The sequence below is a fragment of the Microcebus murinus genome, chromosome 2 (genome assembly GCF_040939455.1).
Source record: "Microcebus murinus isolate Inina chromosome 2, M.murinus_Inina_mat1.0, whole genome shotgun sequence".
In the NCBI taxonomy this organism is placed as follows: Eukaryota; Metazoa; Chordata; class Mammalia; order Primates; family Cheirogaleidae; genus Microcebus; species Microcebus murinus.
Window position 1 is genome coordinate 80,643,316 of NC_134105.1, and position 23,613 is coordinate 80,666,928.

At 34.0% G+C, this 23,613-nt stretch overlaps 1 protein-coding gene and 1 non-coding gene across 3 annotated transcripts in view; both read left to right on the top strand.

The window, feature by feature from the left end:
* Positions 1 to 21,486, top strand: part of AGL (amylo-alpha-1,6-glucosidase and 4-alpha-glucanotransferase) — a 75,354-nt gene extending 53,868 nt beyond the window's left edge. For both annotated transcript variants that reach the window (XM_012748627.3, XM_012748628.3), the window contains exons 28-34: positions 3,758 to 3,893; positions 5,337 to 5,449; positions 6,146 to 6,357; positions 7,576 to 7,673; positions 9,202 to 9,289; positions 9,396 to 9,529; positions 19,187 to 21,486. In XM_012748627.3, the coding sequence (XP_012604081.2) occupies positions 3,758 to 3,893; positions 5,337 to 5,449; positions 6,146 to 6,357; positions 7,576 to 7,673; positions 9,202 to 9,289; positions 9,396 to 9,529; positions 19,187 to 19,304 (899 nt within the window). In that variant the 3' untranslated portion in view covers positions 19,305 to 21,486. The remainder of the gene's footprint in view (positions 1 to 3,757; positions 3,894 to 5,336; positions 5,450 to 6,145; positions 6,358 to 7,575; positions 7,674 to 9,201; positions 9,290 to 9,395; positions 9,530 to 19,186) is intronic.
* LOC142869802 (U7 small nuclear RNA) lies at positions 9,898 to 9,961 on the top strand. The gene has a single exon (XR_012918357.1). It is a non-coding gene; the product is annotated as a U7 small nuclear RNA (small nuclear RNA).
* Positions 21,487 to 23,613: the final 2,127 nt, after the last annotated feature.

A 23,613-nucleotide genomic window follows, 5' to 3' on the forward strand; every position in this document is an offset into this window, starting at 1 on the left:
GAAGTTTTTTTTTATTGTAAAATACACATGTGTATATTCATCATTTTACCATAAAATTGACCATTTTAGCCATTTTTAAGTATACAAATTTAGTTGCTTTAAGTACATTCAGAGTTTTGTGCAGCCATCATCACCATCCATCTCTAGAACTTCTTCAACCTCCCAAACTGAAACTCTACCTAGTGAACGGTAGCTCCTCATTATCCCCTCTCGCAGCCCCAGTTTCTCTCTCTGTTAATTTGAACGTTCTAGGTACCTCAGATAAGTGGGATTATAAATATTTCCCCTTTGGGATCTGGCTTATTTCACTTAGTATAATTTCTTTCTGAATTCTTTTTTTTTTATTATTGATACATGCTAGTTATACAGTATTAGAATAATTCTTTTAAGGTTCAGCCATGTCGTAGCATGTGTCAGAATTTCATTTCTCTTTTTTGAGTTTCTTATTGTGAGAAAAAAACACATAACATTAATTTTACCATCTTAACCATTTTTAAGTTCAGTAGTGTTAAGTATATTCACATTGTTATGCAACGGATTCCTCAAACTTTTTCATCTTGCAAAACAAACTCTATACCCATTAAATGCTAGTTCCTCCTCCCTCCCCACTCCCCCTAGTCCCTGACAACCACTTTTCTACGTTCTCTTTCTATGATTCTGACTCCTTTAGGTACTTCAAATGAGTAAAATCATACTCATTTGTCCCCCCAGTATTTGTCCCTTTGTAACTGATTTATTTCATTTGGCATAATGCTGAGGTTCATCCACAGAGTACCATATGACAGAATTTCCTTTTTGTAAGGCTGCATAATATTCCATTGTATGTATACTACATTTTCTTTATCCATTCATCTGTCAATAGACATTTGGATCACTTCCACCTTTTGGCTCTTGTGAATAATACTGCAGTGAACATGGGTATGCAAATATCTCTTCAAGATCCTGTTTTCAGTTCTTTTGAATATATATCTAGAAGTATAATTTCTAGATCATCTGGTAATTCTATTTCTTATGTTTTGAGGAACCTCTATAATGTTTTCCATTATAGCTATACCCTTCACATCCCCACCAACAGTGTGCAAGGGTTCCAATTTTTCTGTATCCTCATAAATACTTGTTATTTTGTGCTCTTTTGGTAGTAATGATCCTAGCAAATGTGAGGTGATATCTCATTATGGTTTTGATTTGCATTTCCCTAATGATTAGCAATGTTGAGCATCTTTTTATATGCTTGTTTGCCAATTATAGGTCTTCTTTGGAGAATTATCTATTCAATTCTTTTGCCCACTTTTTAATTGGGTCATTTGGTTTTTTGGTTGTTGAGTTGTAGAAGTTCCTTATATTCTGGATATTAACCCCTTATCATATATATGATAATTTCATTCCTTTTTAAGGCTGAATGATATTCCATTGTATGTATATACCACATTTTGTGTATCCATTCATCAGTGGACATTTGGGTTGTTTTTACCTTTTGGCTATGATGAATAATGCTGCTGTGAACATTGGTGTATAAATGTCTGAGTCCCTACTTTCAGTTCTTTTGGGTATACCTAGAAGTAGAATTACTGTATCACATGATAATTCTTTGTTGACCTTTTTGAGGAACTGTCCACCATGGCTGCACCATTTTATATTCCCACCAATAGCACACAAGGGTTCCATTTTGCCACATCCTCACCAATATTTATTATTTGCTGATTTTTTGATAGTGGCCATCCTAATGGGTATGCAGTAGTATCTCATGGTTCTAATTTGCATTTCAGTGCTCAGTGATGGTGAGCATCTTTTCATGTGCTTAACAGTCATACATATATCGTCTTTGGAGAAATGTCTATTCATGTCCTTTGCCTATTTTTAAACTTAGTTGTTCGGGTTTTTATGGTTGAGTTATAAGTTTCTTTGTATACTCTGGATTTTAAATTTTTATTAGCTATGGTTTGCAAATATTTTCTCCCATGCTGTGGGGTGTCTTTTCACTGGCTTAAAAGTGTCCCTTGACATACAAAAGTTTCTAATCTTGATGAAATCCAGTTTATCTATTTTTTCTTTTGTTGCCTGTACCTTTTGTGCCATATGCAAGAAATCTTTGTCATGAATCCAATGTCAGGTTTGCCCTGTATTTTTGCCTAAGAATTTTATAGTTTTAGTTCTTACATTTAGGTCTTTGATCCATTTTGAGCGAATTTTTGCATATGATGTAAAGGTCCAGTTCATTTTTATGCATGTGGATATCCAGTTTTCCCAGCACCATTTGCTGAAAAGATGGTCCTTTCCACTTAATAGTCTTGGCATGCTTGCAAAAAAACATCTGACCATAGAGGGCGACACCCCTGTGTCATTGCCGGGCAGAGCATGGAAGTTCACACTTCCCTCTTAGTCTCTGCTGACAACATGCTGGCAGGAGAAGGGAACACTGTTCTAAACTACTTGCTCTCACTGAGTGCAAGTGGAATCCCATGCTCCCCACTCAGTCTCTGCTAACATCACATCAGCAGGGGAGGGAAACACCACACTGGGCTGCATGCTGCTGTCATACTGCCCCAGGGCCACCTGCTACTGCCAGGTTGGGGTAGAAGTTCAGACTCCCCACTTGGTCTCTTCCAGCACCACATCAGTAAGGGAGGGGAGCACTGCCCTGGGCCATCTGCTACCACCAGATGGGGGACATGAGTCCCAACGTGCACTCAGTCTCCACTAACATTCCAGGGAGTCTGAACACACATGGTGTTCGGCTGGGATAGGGTGAATGTTATCATAAAAGTTTCTGTCTGGTTGGGGTACTACTTTCCTTTCCAAGTAAGTATGTTTTTCTTGGACCTTTTTGTCAGCACCTGTTGGAGGTTGTGGGTTGCTTCTCCAGGGCAACATCACATCCAAACTGGGATATAGAGGAATAAAAAGAAAAAAAAAACAGGGAACTCACTACCCTGTCATTCCTCAAGTCTTCACATTTCTAGCCAATCTGCCTTCCTCTTTACACATTTAGAGTCCTCTTATGATAGTCTGTTGTGTTACACTCAGGGATTTTTGTTGTACTTAGGAAGAACAGGAAGAAATGAGTCTTCTCCCCTTGTCCATAACCAGAAGTTTTTGTATAATGCCTTATGTATTTATGTGTGTTTGCATATGTGTAAATTACTTATATATTATGTAGTATATATTCAGTATACTATAACATATATACTATATATAATGAATTTGTTTTAAAATTCTGCACAAATATATTAGGCCTAGCCATATAAACATACATAGTTGTATATATTAGTATTATCCATAACTAAGCTTTTACAAAAAAGGTATCTTATTATACATATCCTTTTGCAACTTGTTTACTCAATCATTTTGCTTTGGAGATTTATTCATTTTGGAACATGTAATAATCTAGTTCATTAATTTTAAATGGTATAGTTTACCATTGTATGAATAAGCCACAGTGTTTATCCATTCTTCTAGTGAGCAGTTTTCTTGTTAATGCAAGCAATGTGGCAATAAATATCCTGTATACATCCCCATTTGCCCAAAAATAAAGGTTTCTGTAGAGTATATACAGAAATGAGATTACTATGTGGTAAAATATACATATCTTCAACTTTTAAGGTATCACTAAATTGAGCTTCAGAGTGGTTGGTCTAGTTTATTGTATTCCTTTAAAGTTTTATAAATGTTTTAAATAAAAATATTTATTTTATATGCTACATATAGCATATAATTATAAAACATTTTATTTCATAAATGTGTTATTTTGCTTTTTTAGGTTTTAATATAACTGCAGGGGTGGATGAAGAAACAGGATTTGTTTATGGAGGAAATCGATTAAATTGTGGCACATGGATGGATAAAATGGGAGAAAGTGATAGAGCTAGAAACAGAGGAATCCCAGCCACTCCAAGGTAGTGTTTATTTTATAGCACATATATAATTAGTCCCTTTTTAAAAAGCACATACTTGTATAATCTTTTATTCTATTAGCCATAAACTTGCCACATTAAATCAGAATCTCCCTCCCTCCCTCCTACTTCCCCTTCCCATCATCCCTTCCTCTCCCTCGTTATACAGACACAGTCCTCTTGGTATAAGTTACCAAGTAAAGCTATCTATTCTGTCCTGGAAGTTCTCATGGGTTGATTCTCTATAAGCACCTCAAAAGAAAGTTTTATAATTCATTATCCCAGTAGTTAAGACATTTTCTTTTTTTTTAAGAGACAGTTTCTAACTCAGTCGCCCAGGCTAGAGTATAGTAGCACAATCATAGTTTGCTATAGCCTTAACCTCATGGGCTCAAAGGATCCTCCCATCTCAGCCTCCCAAGTAGTTAAGACTACAAACACACACCACAATACCAAATAATTTTTTTATTTTTTTATAAGAGGCAGAGTCTCACTATGTTGTCCAGGCTGGTCTTGAATTCCTGGCCTCAAGCAGTCCTCCCACCTCAGCCTCCCAAAATGCCAGAATTACAAGTGTGAGCCACTGTACCCAGCCAAGACATTTTCTTAACTTGAACTGCTTTCAATGCAAACATTTCATTATGCAAGCATGGAAAACAACCCATTGTTCTGTCTTTTATGAAATCCTTTCACTTCTTGAACCCTTTTCCCCCTAATTTTTTCTAGCATTTGTCATTTAAAACATTTTTGTTGTTATGACTTTAAATGCTTTAATACAGTATCAGAAGCTATCAGAAAATATTATCAGAAGCTATCAGAAAACAGCTTCTGATACTGTATATTAAGCTGAGACGCTACTTTCTTATTCTAAATTTTATCTTCAGTTGGAATTCTCCAAAAAATAATTTAAGTTACTATCTTTACGTGCTTTGCAAATTATTTTAAAACCCTGTTTAATTTTGGTACATTATTAGATCTTGTACTTCCCTTTTATTTTCCTTAAAAATGAGCTTTTACATTGATGTCTCTATGCCAAGAAACCACTTAGCCAAAAAAATAAAAAAATTTAAAAAATAAACAAATTAATGTCCCCACCTCCCCTGGCTTTCTCCAGCACTATATACCAGGTTTACTCTCTTTTCTCTCGTGCTCTCAGTATTCTCTGGCACTCTACTCCTATCTTTTTCCAACTGCCATCTCCTTTTACTCCATAATCTCCATTCTACATCATAGAATTTTTAAAAGATGTTAGGAAGGTAGACAATGGCAAAATAGTATGAGGAGAGATTTCTTATACAATATACATTCTTATAAAGTGAGGATTACTTGGAGAGATAGTTGGTTTATTATATAATAATTATATGATTCATCAAAATTGTTTGCTGAATTTACTTTAATGCTTAAATGACTCCAACTTAGAGAATAAAATTTATTTTTTAATTTTAGAGATGGGTCTGCTGTGGAAATTGTGGGCCTGAGTAAATCTGCTGTTCGTTGGTTGCTGGAATTATCCAAAAAAAATATTTTCCCTTATCATGAAGTCACAGTTAAAAGACATGGTATGCTGTTCATTTTATTTACAAAGAAACTTCAAATGTACTGTCTGTATGCACAGCCTATGTAATCATCATTTGATTCAATCAACTAATATTAGAAAGTCCTTGAGATGAATAGAGAAGAAAAACCATTAATTTACTAATATGAAAAATTGTCACAAATCTGGTTTCTAACCACATTTTTATAGCAACTTTGAACTGACATAAGAAAAGCAGCATAGTTATTGCCTTTATTGTGCTTCTCTTTTTCCTCAGTATGATTATAAGCAATTCTGTGAGCAATTTTGAAATTTTTACATCTCTTTTTTTCTTTAATTCTTTTTCTAGAACAATGCTGCACAATATGTATAATGTGAATCACACACATAATTTTAAATTTTCTAATACCCACATCTAACAAAAAAGAAACAGGTGAAATTATAAGATATTTAACTCAATGCATGTAAAATATTATTTCAACACAATCAATATAAAATGATTCATGATCTATTTTACATTCTTTTTGGGTGGTGCTAAGTCCTCGAAATCCAGTGTATATTTTACATTTATAGCACATCTCAATTCAGATGTGCTACATTTTCAAAACTAGGTAATTTATTGCCTTCTATTATAGTAGGTAAGAGTAAGTTAATTAAATATTACTCTTTGGCGATAACTAGGTATGTAAATTGCTTTGAATCTTTAAAACTTATTTTTCAGGAAAGATTGTGAGAGTCTCATATGATGAGTGGAACAGAAGAATACAAGACAACTTTGAAAAGCTGTTTCATGTTTCAGAAGACCCTTCAGATTTAAATGAAAAGCATCCAAATCTGGTTCACAAACGTGGCATATACAAAGATAGTTATGGAGCTTCAAGTCCTTGGTGTGACTATCAACTCAGGCCTAATTTTACCATAGCAATGGTTGTGGTACGTGATTTGTTCCTTAATTTTTAATTTCAAAAAAATGTGGTAGAGTTTTACTTAGTTCTTTATTCCCACTTGTTTTCTAATTCACTTAATTACTAAAAAGTAGGGTATTGCCTACTGGATAGTCTTTTCTAATTAATAAAGTATTATGCATATCACATTTAGCCTATAGTATTCAGCAAAAAATAGAATATAATGGATGATAACTAATGAAGTGTTTCCCAGTGTTTTTTCACATCATAGCACACTTAGAGAATGATATTTTTAGAGCACACTGGGCTAAATGGACTAGGCTGCTTGTGCCAGATCCAGCTGCCCCAGTTAGCCCAGGCCTCACCCAGATACCCTGAAAACTGAAGGTGTCTGTATTTCGAGCCACCTGTGCCACAAGCAGTGCCTCAGCATGCTAGATGGAAAGCTCTGAACAAGTGAATTAAAGTGGGTAGCTTAAATTCACGTTCTATTTCCTTTGTAATTAGTTCTACAGTAATGTAATTAGTTCTATCTAGCCAAGAATTCTAGACTCTCTCATTTTTTATCTATACTTTAAACTATAAGGATAGTAAAATAGAGAAGGCCTGTATTCTTCCATGCCTGCCTAGCTGTTTCCTCTTTGTCAAGAAGTGTATTAAACATAGAACTATAAATTATAGTAGAATGAAAAATGCAAAGGTACACAAAGATAGCTTCAGTTCAGTATGCATTTGATTTCATTTAATCATTAAAATTATTGCAGATTCTTGGTCAACAATACTGTCGGCTCCTTCTCCACATCACAGGTAAATTTACTCAAGTTATTGGAGTAAATGAATACTTGTTGACTAAGTTCTTCTGTATTTGATTATGACCCTAGAAGCAACAAATGGGCACCAGATATGCTTAAAGAAAGCTATTGTAAATCTTCTAAAGAATGAATTAGACAAGTTTAGGTATATTCTGCCTTCAGAGTAGCTGTGGCAACTTCCTTTTGGAGCTGGGTAACTTTTTTGAAGTGGCACAAGGAAATAATCACCTCTAAGAGCTTTCCTAACTTCTAAGGCCAAAAACCACAAAGCTCATAGGATTAGATCTGGTTAGGCATCTGCACTCAAATTCTGACTCACACTGGATTTTTAAATAATTTTTATTTTTTTCCAAGTTTATGAATAGTTTGTGTGGATGGGAACTAATTCTTCTGTGACCTTAAACATTTGTATGTTTGGTTTTAACATTCATTAGGCCCCTGAGCTCTTTACTGTAGAAAAAGCATGGAAAGCTTTGGAGATTGCAGAGAAAAAACTGCTTGGTCCCCTTGGCATGAAAACTTTAGATCCAGAGTAAGTTGGAATATAAGAATTAAGAATGTTAACATTATATTTAATCCAAATACATTGACATCAACCATAATTTTTTTGCTTAACAATAACATCTCTAAAATTACATTCAAACTGAGTTTTTAAAAACATCTTCTATATCTTCATTAAGCATCAGTATTCAAAATGCTTTTTAGCTTTATATTTAATAATCAATGAAAAAGTTTTAAATTTATAAAATTAGTATGTAATGAATATTTTCTAATGCCTATTTTTTCTGATTGTAATACATGATTATTGTATACATTGGAAAGTACAGATGCATATAAAGGAAAAAGTAAGATTTCTTAAAATCTCTTTATCTGTAGATAAGCATCACAAGATGGTTGTGATGAAAAGTGCACAGAAAAGCCCAGGCTTTTCTGTGCACTTTTGTATCAATTTTGACCTTACATGCACATACCTAGAAGAAATTACATAAAAAATTTCAATTTCTTGCCACATTTCCCCACCCTCGATTCTACTCCTCAGAGGCAATTTTGTAAGGTGTTTCTCCTAGTAGTTCCTTCCATATTTCTAAACAATGCGTGTATGCAGCTATTTTACGATTTTCTATCATGCCTGAATATTAGGCATGATTTGTTTACTTTTTGTGATGACAGATGAGGATTTAATTCTGTTCTCACCTCACCACTATTCCTCTCCATCCTTTCTATGTAATTATTCCATTCTTTTTACTTAAAAAATAATTTTGTTTTTATCTTATGATTGTGTATGCCATATTGCTTGTCTTTTCTAACTTCGTTTTTTCTTGAGTTTCTAATGACCTGTTTTTTTCCAACTTTTTTCTGAAAGTTTGATACTCATCATCAATTTGTTCTATATCAATAGATGATAGGACCCCATTCCCTGCAATTTTTGTAGACTTTTCCTACTTTACTGTGTACACATTTCAGTCTTGAGATGCAAAATTTTGTATGTGTATTCTTGTCTACATTCTGATATGTTCTCCGCATTTTCGGAGGAGTTAGGAACCACTGGTCAAAACTAAGTTTGTAATATTGTTTAGCTTATATGTATATTATAAATTCTGTGTATTATAGCAATGTGTATTACAAAATTGCTGTTTGTAATCTGATAATACACCAATTTTAATTTTTAAATAACTTCATGGAGAAGCATGTTTATTAGCTCAAATCATTGTATTTTAATTATTATACAAAATTTATTAAAGATCTAGTGAAATAATTGACTTTAAACCAACCAATATTTAGTGTCAGGCTAACTCCTTGAAGGCAAGATGCCTGAATAGCTTATGTTTTTTTTCATTAGCCAGTATCTGTTAATCATTCTCTAACACATTGTTAAAGTCCTCTAAACTCAGTATATACTAATTGAAATTTAAATAGATCATTTACTAATGCTCAGCTTATTCTATAGATGGTATGACGAAATAATTTTATTATTTCTCTTACCTTTGCTATAGAAATTGTTCTAATGCTTTCTATAATGTCTGATCTTTTATTTAACTTAAATTTCAATCATTTTGCAGTGATATGGTTTACTGTGGAATTTATGACAATGCCTTAGACAATGACAACTACAATCTTGCTAAAGGCTTCAATTATCACCAAGGACCTGTAAGAATTTAATTTCTTACCTCTGAGGTTTCATTTTAAATTATTTTTCACATAATTTTAGATATTCATAGTTCTTTTTTTCTTTTCTTTGAAATCATCTTTTTAGGAGTGGCTGTGGCCTGTTGGATATTTTCTTCGTGCAAAATTATATTTTTCCAGATTACTGGGTCCGGAAACTAATGCAAACACTATATTTTTGGTTAAAAACGTTCTTTCCCGACATTATGTTCATCTTGAGAGGTAAGTCATCAGGAGCATGTAATTTCCATAACTAGTATTTAGCCAATTTATTAGATATTAGATAAATAAAATTTCCTGAGAATTCATTTCTGTATCTCCTAGGTATCCAATGAAATTTGAAAACTATACTCTTTAATAGAATGAGTTTTATCATGTAATTTTCACCTTCCCTTATTATTTATTTATTTGAAGTTGAAGACTTGATATTGTATGACTTACACATATGGAATAGTCTTTGATTTTTAAAACTTAGCTGATATTTTTAGATACGGTTAGCACAGGGTAGATACAAACATTTAAAGTACTTTTAAAAAAATAAATAAGTGAAAAAAATTCTAATTAAAAAAATTTTTTAAAAATCAAACTAGTAGTGTTACAGCTCTTTTAGAATTTGTCTAGTAGGTTTTCCAGTCCTCACCGGAAGACACCCTACCCCCCCACTCAAGTTTAAAAAAAAAATAAAAATAAAACTAGTAAAGGTGATATTAAAACAAACTACTCAGGCTGGGCCTTTTGAGTTAATTGATTCAAAGATAATCAGCAAATAATCTTCAGAAATACTTTACAATATCAAAGTTTGTGTTTTGACTGTTATTTCAAGAACCATTTCTCACCTCCTTTGTCCTAATTATTAGCAGCTCAAGTGTCAGAGTTATATTTATAAGATAGCACAAATTCAGTCAAAGGCTATCTTAATTTCTCAAATCCTAGATTATACCTAAATATATCTATGTCTTATTGTTCAGAGTAATTATGTATAAGCAGAATAATTTTATCCACTGTCTTGCAAGCACACAAGGGACTTCTACCATCGTAAATGTTGTATCAAAGTTTGACTCCATTAGCTTAAATATAGTCATAGAAAACCCAACCGTACCATGATTCTACTACCTCATCTAGAGATTGAATCTGAGTCAATGTGATATGAACATTCTTATATCCTGTTCTTCATTGTCCTATAGTATTTCTCATTATTTGCATTTATTTTCTCTTTCTTCCCTTTGACCATGAAAAGAATGAATATCTGGCACTCCAGGGATCATTCCACTTTTACTCATGATCTCATCCCTTCACACCTGTTCCATGACCAACCTTGCTTTAGTAATTATCCTCTTTCAATCTTTCCTTCTTAAGCTACAAAGATATTTATTGGCCCATCTTAAAATGGGCCTTTGTACTGTTACTATATCAAACCTTGTCCTGTCATTGTCTTTCCAGCACAAACTTCCCATAGCAGTAACCTCCTAATTCCTTTTACTTTCTTGTTTTCTTTTTTGTTTTTTTTTGTTTTTTTTTTTGAGACAGAGTCTCACTTTGTTGCCCAGGCTAGAGTGAGTGCCAGGCCATCAGCCTGGCTCACAGTAACCTCAAACTCCTGGGCTCAAGCAATCCTTCTGCCTCAGCCTCCCGAGTAGCTAGGACTACAGGCACCTGCCACCATGCCCAGCTAATTTTTCTATATATATATTTTAGTTGACCAATTAATTTATTTCTGTTTTTTTTAGTAGAGACGGGGTCTCCCTCTTGCTCAGGCTGGTCTCGAACTTCTGACCTTGAGGGATCCACCCGCCTCAGCCTCCCAAAGTGCTAGGATTACAGGCATGAGCCACCACGCCTGGCCTCCTTTTACTTTCTGACCACCCACTTAGTCATTACCACTTTCAGTCTTGCTTCTGCCCTCAATACTCTGGAGAAGCCCCTCAACAAGATCTCTTCTGTTTCTAAGATCCCATAACTTCCTTCCAGTTCTCTTCGTTGACCTGGCTATTGTATTTAACATTGTTGGTTTCTCCTCTTTTCCAGAAAAACTTTATATTATCTATAGCATTAGGTTTCACTTGTTTACCTAATAACAGTAACAACTGTCATAATAATAAATAATATTTATGGAGCCCTTACTATGTTCTAGGCATTGTTCTAAATGTATGTATATAAAATCCCTCATTTAATCTAAATAAGTATATAAAATAGCTACTATTACTTTTTTTATCTTATGTGAACATGGAGAAGTTACTTCTCTAAGCCTTAGTTTCCTCATCTGATAATGGATAAGCTAGGATTGTTTGTGGGATTAATAAATTAATATATGTAACATGGCCAAGATACTAACTCAGATACGAGCTATCATTAATTATCTAGAAGGTTGAGTAAGTTGTACAAAGTCAAATGGCAGGTAATTTGGGAGAGCTCTTACTAAACTCCAGGCAGTCTGGCTCCCTAGGCTGTGTTCTTTTTACTGGCTTATCTTCCTAACACCTAAATATATTCATTCTCCAAAAATCTGTCCTTCATATTCCTTTCTTTTATATTTTATATTCCCTCTTGTATATTTCATCTCATTTCATATCTTCACTTATTCAGATAATTTCAGATTCTTTCACAAGCTTCAGTTCTACTTTTCAACTACCTGATGAACTTCTTTTTTTTTTTTTTTTTTTTTTTTTTTGAGACAGAGTCTCACTTTGTTGTCCAGGCTAGAGTGAGTGCCGTGGCGTCAGCCTAGCTCACAGCAACCTCAAACTCCTGGGCTCGAGTGATCCTTCTGCCTCAGCCTCCCGAGTAGCTGGGACTACAGGCATGCGCCACTATGCCCGGCTAATTTTTTATATATATATATCAGTTGGCCAATTAATTTCTTTCTGTTTATAGTAGAGACGGGGTCTCGCTCTTGCTCAGGCTGGTTTTGAACTCCTGACCTTGAGCAATCCGCCCGCCTCGGCCTCCCAAGAGCTAGGATTACAGGCGTGAGCCACAGCGCCCGGCCTCCTGATGAACTTCTTACACCTTAGATGTCCTTCTGCCATCACTCATTTTCCCATGTTTTTTCTCACTATAGTTTCCATTTCTGTTATAGTATTGCCATTATTCATGTTCTTCAAGCTCCAACTTTATAATTTTTCTTCATTACCTCCTCAGAACATCCAGATAAGTTATCAAGACTTGATTGTCTCACTACTACCTTCGAAGAGCTCACCTTTTTTTTTTCTGTTCCCACTTCCCAATTTGTAACTCAGAACCTTTCTCTGGAGTAGGCAGTAGCCTCACACTTCAGTGTCCTCTCTATCTACCTTGTCATATTACCCCAGATTAATTTTGTTGAAATATAACTCTCACAATTTTAATCTTATGTTTAGAAATTGTTAGTAATTCCCCATTGCCTACAGAAAGAAATCCACATACCTTAGTTCCCACAATCTTTTCTCAAACTACCTTTCCATTTTTATTTATTACTGTCTCTTTGTATGCTGCGTTTGATAGCATAGTAGCTTCAGGTATGAGCTTTGGGTTCAGATTAGATTTCAACCTCTGTCCTTGCTGATTACTTTACTTATGACTTTAAGCAAGTTATCTAACCTCTCTGAAATAAATTTCATCATCTATAAAATGAGAATAATATTGTCTCATTAGTTGCTGTTGAACTTACATGAGAAGATAGATAAAAAATACTTGTAACAACTGGTTTTATCTAAAGTGAATTATTCATCTTTTCATTATCTGTAGAATCTGTAGGGACGTCACCATTCTCATTCTTAATATTGGTAATTTGTATTTTCTCTCCTTTTTCTCTGATCTGCTTGGTTAGAACTTTATCAATTTTGTATATCTTCTCAAAGAACCAGCTTTTGGTTTCATTGATTTTTCTCTGTTGTTTTTTCTGTTTTCTATTGATTTCTATTCCACCCTTTATAATTCCCTTTCTTCTCCTTATTTTAGGTTTAATTTGTTCTTCATTTTCTAGTTTCTTAAGTTAGAAATTGAGGTCATTGATTTAATACCTTTCTTCTCTTCTAATATAGGTGCTTTATGCTATAAATCCCCCACTAAGTACTAAATTAGTAGCATCCCATAGCTTCTGATATGTTGTGTTTATTTTCATTCAGTTGAAAATACTGTATTCACTTTTTATATTTTCTTTTTATTTTCTTTTTATTTTCACTTTTTATTTTTTATTATTCACTTTATTTATTTTTTCTTTAACCCTTAGGTAATTTAGAACAGTGTTATTTAGTTTTCAAATATTTATGAATTTTCCAGAGATGTTCTCTTAATGTTTTCAAAATTAACTCCATTATGGTCAGGGAATATACTTGGTATGACTCTAATCCTTCTAAACTTATTGATAGTTGTTTTATGGCTCAGAATACTTCTATCTAGTTAACCTATTTGCAGTTGAAAAGAATGTGTATTCTGCCATCATTGGGTGGAATATTCCATAAATGTCAATTGGGTCAAGTTGGTTTATAATGTTGTTCAAATTTCTTAGGAATTTTCTGTCTACTTGTTCTCTAAACTGTAGGTGAAGGAGTATTGAAATCTCCTACTATAATTGTCTATTTCTCTATGCAGTTATATTAACTTTTGCCTCATGTATTTTGAAACCATATTATTAAGTATATAAATGTTTAAGGTTATGTTCTCATGATAAAGTGACCTCTTTATTGATATAAAATGGCCTTATTATTGGTAATATTTCTCTGCTTTAAAATCTACCATGTTTGGTATTAATAGAGTCATTCCAGATTTCTTTTGATTAGTTGTTACCATAGTATCTACTTTTCCATCTTTTTATTTTTAACTTATTTGTGTCTTTGTCTTTAAAGTGGATTTTTTATACACAGAAGCATATAATTGGGTCTTGCTGTCTTATGCAGCCTGATGGTCTCTGCCCTTGGAGCATTTAGACCATTTACAATTAAATCTGTTTGTTTTCTGTTTATCCTATCTATTCCTTATCAGCTTTTTCCTCTTTTTGTACTTCTTTTGAATATTTTTGACTCCATTTTATCTCCTTTCTTGGCTAATTAGCTATAATTCTTGTTTTTTTTTAAGGTTGCATTAGGTTTATAGTATACATCTTTATATTTTACATTCAAGTAATATACCAATTCAAGTATAGTATAAGAAACCTAAAATATTGTTCCGCAAGGCCTTTGTGCTATTATTGTCATCCATCTTGCTTTTACATGTTATAACCCCCACACTACAAGCTTACTATTTTTGTTTAAGCGCACAGTTATCTTTTAAGGATATTTAAATAATACAGAAAAAAGTCTTATGTAGTTACTCACTTAGTTGCCATTTCCAGTGCTTTTCATATCTTTAGGATTATCCATATTTCCATCTGGTATCATTTTCCTTCTGCCTGAAGGACTTCCTCTATCATGTTTTGTAGAGTGAGCCTCCTCACGATGAATTTTTTCAATTCATATAAGTATGACAAGTTTTTATTTTGTCTTCATTTTTAAGATAATTTCACCATGTGTGGAATTCAGAGTTGACAAATTTCTTTCTGTGCTTTGAAGTTCTTACATTCTTTTGACAAGAAATCTGCTGTCATTCTTATGCATAATCTGCCATCAATTCCATCCAGTGTTTTTTTCATTTCACACATTGTAGTTTTCATTTCTTGAAGTTTTATCTGGGTCTTTTTCATCTCTAACATATTTCTGCTTAATGTTTAGAACATTTGGAACATAGTTACAGTAGCTATTTTGGTGTACTTGTCCACTAATTCATTTCTGCATTGGTTTTGCTTGGGCTTATTCTCTTTATTATGGGTCCCATTCTCCTGCTTCTTTGCCTAGTATTTTTTTTATTAGATACCAGATATAAATTTTACCCTGTTGGATGCTGGATTTTTTTTTTTTTTTTTGTATTTCTGTAAATAATCTTGAGCTTTGTTTTAGAATGCAGTTAAACTACTTGGAAATAGTTTGATCCTTTCAGGTCTTGATTTTAAGCTTAGTTGAGCCTGACCAGAACAGCATAAAGTCTAGGACTAATTATTCTCCACTAATGAGTCAGGAACCATCTAAGTTCTCTACCCAATGTCCCTAAAATTAAGAAGTTTTCAAATCTGGCTGGTGGGAATAAGGAAGTGTCACGTACTGCTTCATCTTATCCTTTTGGATGGTTCTCTCTTCATTCTTGAGTAGTTCTCTCTTAAGAATTTGCTAATCGGTACACTACAAATACTTGAGTGGGACCCTTTGCATATCTTCAGAGTTCTTTCTTGGCATAGCTCCCTCCTCTCCGGAACTCTGTCCTGCAAATTGTACCTGCCTTAGTCTTCCTAGATTCTCAGATTCAACTCAAGGAAGCTCCATCTTTGTTGCCCTCCCTGTACCAAATCCTGGAAACTCTCTCAAGGCAGTAAAGTGTAGCAGTCATATGGCTTGCTACATTTGATTCTCATTTCCAGGGATCACTGTTCTTCATTGCCTATTTAATGTCTTAAAAATTATTGCTTCATATATTTTGTCCCGTTTTTTGTTTTGTTTTACCTTTTTTTTAGAGACAGGTTCTTGCTCTGTCATCCAGGCTAGAGTACACCAGTGTAATCATAGCTCACTGTAGCCTTGAACTCCTGGGCTCAAGCAGTTCTCCCACCTCAGCCTCCCAAATACCTATGGGAGTGTGCCACCACACCCAGCTAATTTTTTTATTTTGTAGAGACAGGGTCTCGCTATGTTGCCTAGGCTGGTCTCAAACTGATGGCCTCAGGCGATTCCCTCCACCTCAGCCTCCCAAAGTGCTAGGATTATAGGCATGAGCCACCATACTCAACCTGCCTAGTTCTTTGCTTGTAGCAGACAGGAAAGAAATTCTGTCCACACTACTTCCTATTTGTCACATATAGAAGTCCTTGCTTCTAGCCCAGCAAGATGTTCTAGGTTTATCTTTTACTTTCATGACCACAGCCCTGGAATTGGGCAATTCTCTAAGGAACCCTGGTTCCTTTTTGTTTTTATTTCTTTTTTAAAAAAAATTCAGAGGCAAGAAGGAGCCCTGGTTCTTTATAGTGACAAATATTATTTAGAAGCCAGATGTGGGCACTTGGCATAGTCTATGCCCCACAGTAGGTAGAGCTAAGGAACATACATGATACATGCACATAGATACATGCATGCACACATATCTTCATCTCTATGTAGTTCTGTCTCTCTCTATATATTGAAAACCTGAATTCATGCCAGTTCCAATCTGTTGCTCAGTATTTAATTCTATTTTTCTCCCTTCCCATATTGTAATTCTCTTTTCTTTTTTTTTTTTTTTTGAGACAGAGTCTCACTTTGTTGTCCAGGCTAGAGTGAGTGCCGTGGCGTCAGCCTAGCTCACAGCAACCTCAAACTCCTGGGCTTGAGTGATCCTTCTGCCTCAGCCTCCCGAGTAGCTGGGACTACAGGCATGCGCCACCATGCCCGGCTAATTTTTTATATATGTATCAGTTGGCCAATTAATTTCTTTCTATTTATAGTAGAGACGGGGTCTCGCTCTTGCTCAGGCTGGTTTTGAACTCCTGACCTTGAGCAATCCGCCCGCCTCGGCCTCCCAAGAGCTAGGATTACAGGCGTGAGCCACAGCGCCCGGCCTGTAATTCTCTTTTCCAACAGTTAGTAACCTACTTCCCACACTGGGCTGTCACCACTACATGGACTCTGCTCAGCCTGTTTGGGCCTAATGCCCCACACTAGGCACCTCTGTGGGTGGATGCCCTTGTGCCACCTGGGCTCTGATTACCTGTTCTGGACCACCTCCACCCTTAGTGCTTGGTGTGAACACCTTCCTCATGCCTCCTGGGCTCTGATATCCCACTCCATACCACCTGTTACCTTTTCCTCCTCTCTCCCCCAGCTGTGGTGACCTTGCTTGATCTGTCCCACCTAATCACTTTAGGAATGGGGAAATCCTTATATCAGTATGGGTATGTTCCCTGTTGTGTCCAGATTTAATTATGAGCAGCATATGAGTGGTTTTGTAACCTTGTTTTGTTCCTTAATTTTGGTTGTATATTAGTTTGCTAGGGCTGCCATAACAAAGCACCACGAACTGAGTTACAAACAACAGAAATTGTTAAAATATTGTCTCACAGTTCTGGAAGCCAGAAATCTGAAATCAAGGCAGAAGCAGGGCCATGCTCCCTCTGAAGGTGCTAGGGAAGGATATCTCCCAGCCTTCTTCCTTGCTGCTGGTAGTTCTGTGGCTTGTGGCAGCAAAACTCCCATCTTCATGTGTCACTCTCTCCACATGCATGTCTGTGTCCAGATTTCTCCTGTTTATAAAGACAGTGGTTATATGGGATTAGGGCCCACCCTACTCCAGTATGACCTTACCTTAACTAATTATGTCTGCAATTACCCTATTTCCAAATAGGTTCACATTCTGAGGTACTGGGGGTTAGGAATTCAACATATGAATTCTAAGGGGAAGACACAACTCAGCCCATTACAAGTACCCAGGTATCCAGCATCAGAAATTTGGCATTTTAGGCCAGGCATGGTGGCTCATGCCTGTAATCCTAGCACTCTGGGAGGTGGAGGCGGGTGGATTGTTTGAGCTCAGGAGTTCAAGAACAGCCTGAGCAATAGCAAGACCCGGTCTCTACTAAAAAAAAAATAGAAAGAAATTAGCTGGACAACTAAGTATATATATTAAAAATTAGCCAGGCATGGTGGCACATGTCTATAGTCTCAGCTACTCAGGAGGCTGAGGCAGTAGGATTGCTTGAGCCCAGGAGATTGAGGTTGCTGTGAGCTAAGCTGACACCTAGGCACTCTAGCCTGGGCAACAGAGTGAGACTCTGTCTCAAAAAAAAAAAAAGAAAAGAAAAGAAATTTGGCATTTTAGTCTGAGGTAGCTTGAATACTTAGAAACAAATATTTTCTATATTTTTCATTTCTCTATGACAATTTTTTAAAATATGATACCCTGCTGATATTGTTATTAGTTATTATCCAAAATATCCTGGATATTCTATCCAGTAGAATTTTTTTTTTCAATTTTTACTGTGAAATATTTAGAAACTACAGAAAAGTGTATGTAACATAGCCCTGATTTACAAATAGCATATTATGAAACAAATATGTTCCCACAATCCAACTTAAAAAAGAAACATTACAGATTTCTAAATTTTTGGTTTTTATAAATTTATATCTCATATTTAAAGGATTATGTCAAAATTAAGAATAAATTTGATATACTAATAATGCTATATTCTGACAGGGAGACTTGGAACAAGTTATTTGACCTCTGTAAATCTCTATTACCCCTCTATAGATAGGAATAATCATGGTACCTACATCTTAGGGTTACTAGGAACATTAAATGAGATAATGTAGATAAAGTGCTTGGTATTAGAACATAATAAATGCATAATAAACACTAAATTTATTCAGTAGAATGAGAAATTAATTGGCTTTTTCTAAAGTAGAAAGTACTCTAGAATAGTATTTTTTTTCCTAACTGTAGTTCTTAGTGTTTCTTCATTACTTCATTCGGTTTTACAATCTCATCAAAACCCCATATAATATACTTGCATAATTACAATTTTAATCTCATAAACATACTCCAAAAGGAATAAAATTATGCCTGAGAGGGTATTTGTCTCCATATTTATACATTGCTTTCAATGATAGTTTCTTCTATGATTTTAATATATGAAGGAATTCCTTTGTAAGTCTTAAATCCCAAAGATAGAATATGAAAGAATTATTTCAGTCTAAATTCTTTATATGTGCAACTTGAGGATACTGTTTTATTTAGTAAATGACTATATATGATTGTTTTCTATACTAGAAGGTAAAAGTCAGCAGGTCTTGCCTATTTTGTTAATAAGTATTAGATTATATCTCATAAAATGTCTTTTCTTTCTTTCAGATCTCCTTGGAAAGGACTTCCAGAATTGACCAATGAAAATGGCCAATACTGTCCTTTTAGCTGTGAAACGCAAGCCTGGTCAATTGCTACTATTCTTGAGACACTTTATGATTTATAATTGGTTCATGGATATTAAGTATGCAATCACTTGTATTATGGAATACAAGGTCATAGTATAACATAAATGCCTTATATGCACATGCTCAAGTCATTTTACAAATCTTATCTATTATAAAATTGATGCCCAATTAGGTAAGATTATAAAAGCATTGATCTTTCTGGTTTTGGGGTTTTTTAAAAAAAATCTACAGAGGTAGCTTTCTATTTGAATCAAAAAGAAATACTATAATTATCAATGGAATGTTTTAAGTTCAGTAAGTATTGTTCCAATGCCTAGAGATTCAGAGTTGGAAAAGGAAAAATCATCTATTGGTACATAAGTGAAAATAAAATATGAAAATGCAATAATGAAATAGAGAGTTATCTTTAAATTGTGATATATATTATCTTCAGGCACAGTACATACTGAATTGGCTGTGGCTCATTAATGTTCTCACTATTTAAGAAGTGTAGAATGCACTTTGCTCACTGTATTCAATAAATATTGAAAGAATATTGAATGATGGAAGTTTTCACCTACAATGTATGTTCATAAATGGAGCACAGATGTTCAAAATGTGCTTTTATTTTTTTCACTGATATAGTAATATTTTTTTAATATAATGAATGCCAACAGGATATTTAACATAACTTACTATGCTAGTGATGCATAGGATATATGGGAAAAAATGCAAAGCATTCGGAAATTTCCTAAAAACGGTTCTGTTACATTAGTCTTGAGTTCTAATTTCCTTATATGAGATAGTTTACATTTTTTAAGTGGAAATTATGAGAACTTTAAAGAAAAACTGTTATATTAATTTTATAAAAACTTAACTAAATTATCTTTAGTTTATGTACAAAAAAATCTATTGATAGATCATAGTAGATACTGGTTTCCTATTAACCAAAACCTACACTGACAGGTTTAGCACTGAGAACAATCTTAATAAAAATATAGATATAAGTTCAATCATTATCTTGAATTTAATAAAACTATTGAAAAGTTATTCAAGTTTTTTTTAATTAAAAAACCTAGGCCACAGTGGTGAGTGAGAGCACTGCATCCTAACCACTAGACCACCAGGTGCATGTTAAGGTACCTTAAATTAAATCTGAAAATGTCACAAAAGGAATAAGGTTTCTAACATTTATATGAGTTGACATTTTTGAGTAGTACTACTCATTTCCTAGATGGAAGTCTTTGTTTTTTGGGTTTTTTACTGTCTTTTTCCCTCAAGAAAACACTTTAATCATTATACATTCAGTTGGAAGAAAGTAGTTGCAAAACTCCTTTCATTACTATTTAATATTATTCAGTGGTTTATTTATAGGTAATAAAATAATGGTACATTAGCACTTTTCTTAGTGAGAGATCACATACCAAAACCCTTAACTGTGGCTGAGAAATAAAAACGAAAAACAAGCAAAATGAAACTTATGTGCAGCAAAAAATATATAAATGCTTCAGCTGTCAAATACTCATGCTTGAAAGCTCTTGCAATTTACTGTATTATTACTTGCACACCCTTCTTCAAAGCTGACCTTACAGAAATAGTTTTAACTAGCTTAGTTTTCTGGTTTCCCAACCTAAAGTAAGTAGATGAATTCCTACAAATTTAAGGACAGTTGTGATAGTAATCTGATCACTATCTGTAAACACATTGCTTTCCAAATTTCCCTTCTTCAGTTCCTTCTTTGCTCGATATATAACCTGTAGAGGCAAAAGGAATGGCCTTCCTTGAGAGAACTATTAGTTCATCAAAGGTTTATGTAGTTTTGCTGCTGTACCCTAACTTTTACCTTAAAGGGGGTAAAAAACAGTAACAGAAAACATTTAATGAAAGCAAGAACTAATAGGTGACAATTAAATGTGACCAAAAAAATAAATAACAAGTTGACAGTTCTAAAAATATAGCCATATTGGGTTATCTATAGTAGGGCAAAGACCTACCTTGGTAAACTTTTAGGATATTTGCTTACACTAGAAAACTAAGCGTTTCATATTCCTAATGCAGAATATTAATTTAAAAATTGTTATACTCTGCATGGTCCATTTTAAAGTTTAAGAAGGCATGTTACACATTATTCCATCCAAAGTAGTTAAAATAGCAATTTTAGACTGTAGAAGGAAAACTGTTATTTGGCTAAAACACATTTAGGTAGAATGCTTCATTCTTGAGTGATGCTAGGTAAGGTATTGTTTTGATAGTGGTCTGTGCATTGATTTTTGACTGATCCAAATCAATCTTTCCCTTTAAAATGAGACATAAACTTGCCAGTTTAACTAGGATGCTATGGTATTTTAATAGTAAATAAGTTTTCAAAGATAATTAGGGAGACATTAGACCGGTCATATTTATCGATATTGTAACATGTGAATTGTAATACATTTCTGATATGTCTTAAGCTGCTCTATGTAGTGCACAAATGTCAGTTATGTCTATATGCCAAGAAAATAAAAATCTTTTCTAAAGGACCATATTTTGCTTTCATTCATTCATTTGCCAATTAATTTGTCAATGCTGACCACTGCAGGATGTGTGGAGGCAAGAGAGGAAGAAAAATTGTAGTCTGCTTTGGTAATTTATTTAATTAGCCATGTCAAATTTAGGAGCAAAATAAACTTTCAATGTACAAATAGATCTTTTAGCAACTATACACTTCCCTAGTATTTCTTGAAACTTTTTATACTACTGTGAACTTTTTATTTACCTTTCTTATATATACATTTACAATTTATTTAATAAATCAATGTCATTCAAAATACAGCCAGAACATTATGCCATTGAACATGCTAATAATGTTTGTCATGAAGCATCTGTGCTCATGTTAGATTGGTGGCACCCCACTACTGCTAGTGGTTCCTGGGATTAATGCCAGAGCAGCGCTAGTTATCTGGCTCCCTTGCATAGCTAGTGCAGAAAATTCCCGAATAGGTCACCTTCTTGAGATTTTGCTTCCCATGTTAACCTTTCATAAACTTAAGGCAAATACTACAGGCCAGAATATACATGATGTATTTATGTGCCTCCTAAAATAGCCAAAAAGACTTTTTTACTTATAATTACTTAATAATATATATATATTTATAAAAAAAATCAAATGACTAAAGTTGATCCAGTTGGTCTTTGCCTTAATTACTGGTTCATTTTTACTGCGAATGTATATATCTTCAGATAAAAGATATTAACCTAAAAACCCAAACCTCTAATTACCAAATGGTTTTAATTACTTTGTCAAACTTACTTATATAGACCCTCAAAGTACCAATACAATAAACTCAAGGAATTTGCTTAGATTTTTTTTTCCATTTGTATGAGCCTTGAATTATAAAGTATCACTGATACTTTGTCATTTTGGCTGCAATATTTTTTCTGATATATTTGCCTTGTAATTTGGGTTAGAGGTTTTTTTGTTTGTTTTTGCTTAGCTTACAAAAGCTTTTTTTTCTCATCAAATCTTTCAGTGTTTACCTTTACCTTTGTGATCTCTTATATCACTTCAAAATTTAATCAGTCTCATTTAATAATTTAATAAATTGTGCTATTTTCTTCTGGTTTTATTATATATATATTTTATAGCTGCATCTGATACAAGGTGAGCCATTTACTTAGGTTTTTTTCAGATTGCCATATTCTGCACTCATGAGTTGAATGTGATTTATGGTGATTATTTTTTTCAATCATTGGATTTTTCCTAACTAGTAGAGTCTACTTCTAGGATATATTGTTGAAGTTTTCTGTGCCTATTCACTCATTTAATTATTGCAGTTTTTTGTTTTAATATTTGTTAGTGCTTTTCCTCACCACCTTTCTCTTTCACCCATCCCCTACTCTCCTTTTGCAGAATCTTGTTATATATCTCTGCCTATTTGTTCTTCCTAAGTATTTTTCCATATCCAAAAGCTATTCTCTTAGCATTTTTGCTAAACTTGCACTCACATAATTTGATAAGAACTGACATGTTTATGATATTTAATCTCATTTAAGAACATAGGGTATCTGCATTTATTGGAATTCTAATTTTCATGTCTTTGGTTGGCTGTGATCCATTTTGGTTCAATTTGATAGCCTATTGGTCAGAATAAGAAGTTCAGATTCAACAAATATTTATGAAGCCCTTACTAATTGGCAATTTCACGTTGAAGGTATTTATACCCATTTTATAAATGAGAATGTTGATAAAGAGTCTTGCCATAGGTCACACAACTGATAAATTACTGGACTAAGAGTCAATCCTTGATCTTGCTACCACAAATCCTCTTTCACAGACCTTCAAGACTATAATCTTCTCTACTTGCCCTCATGCTTCCTCCCACCATCCAC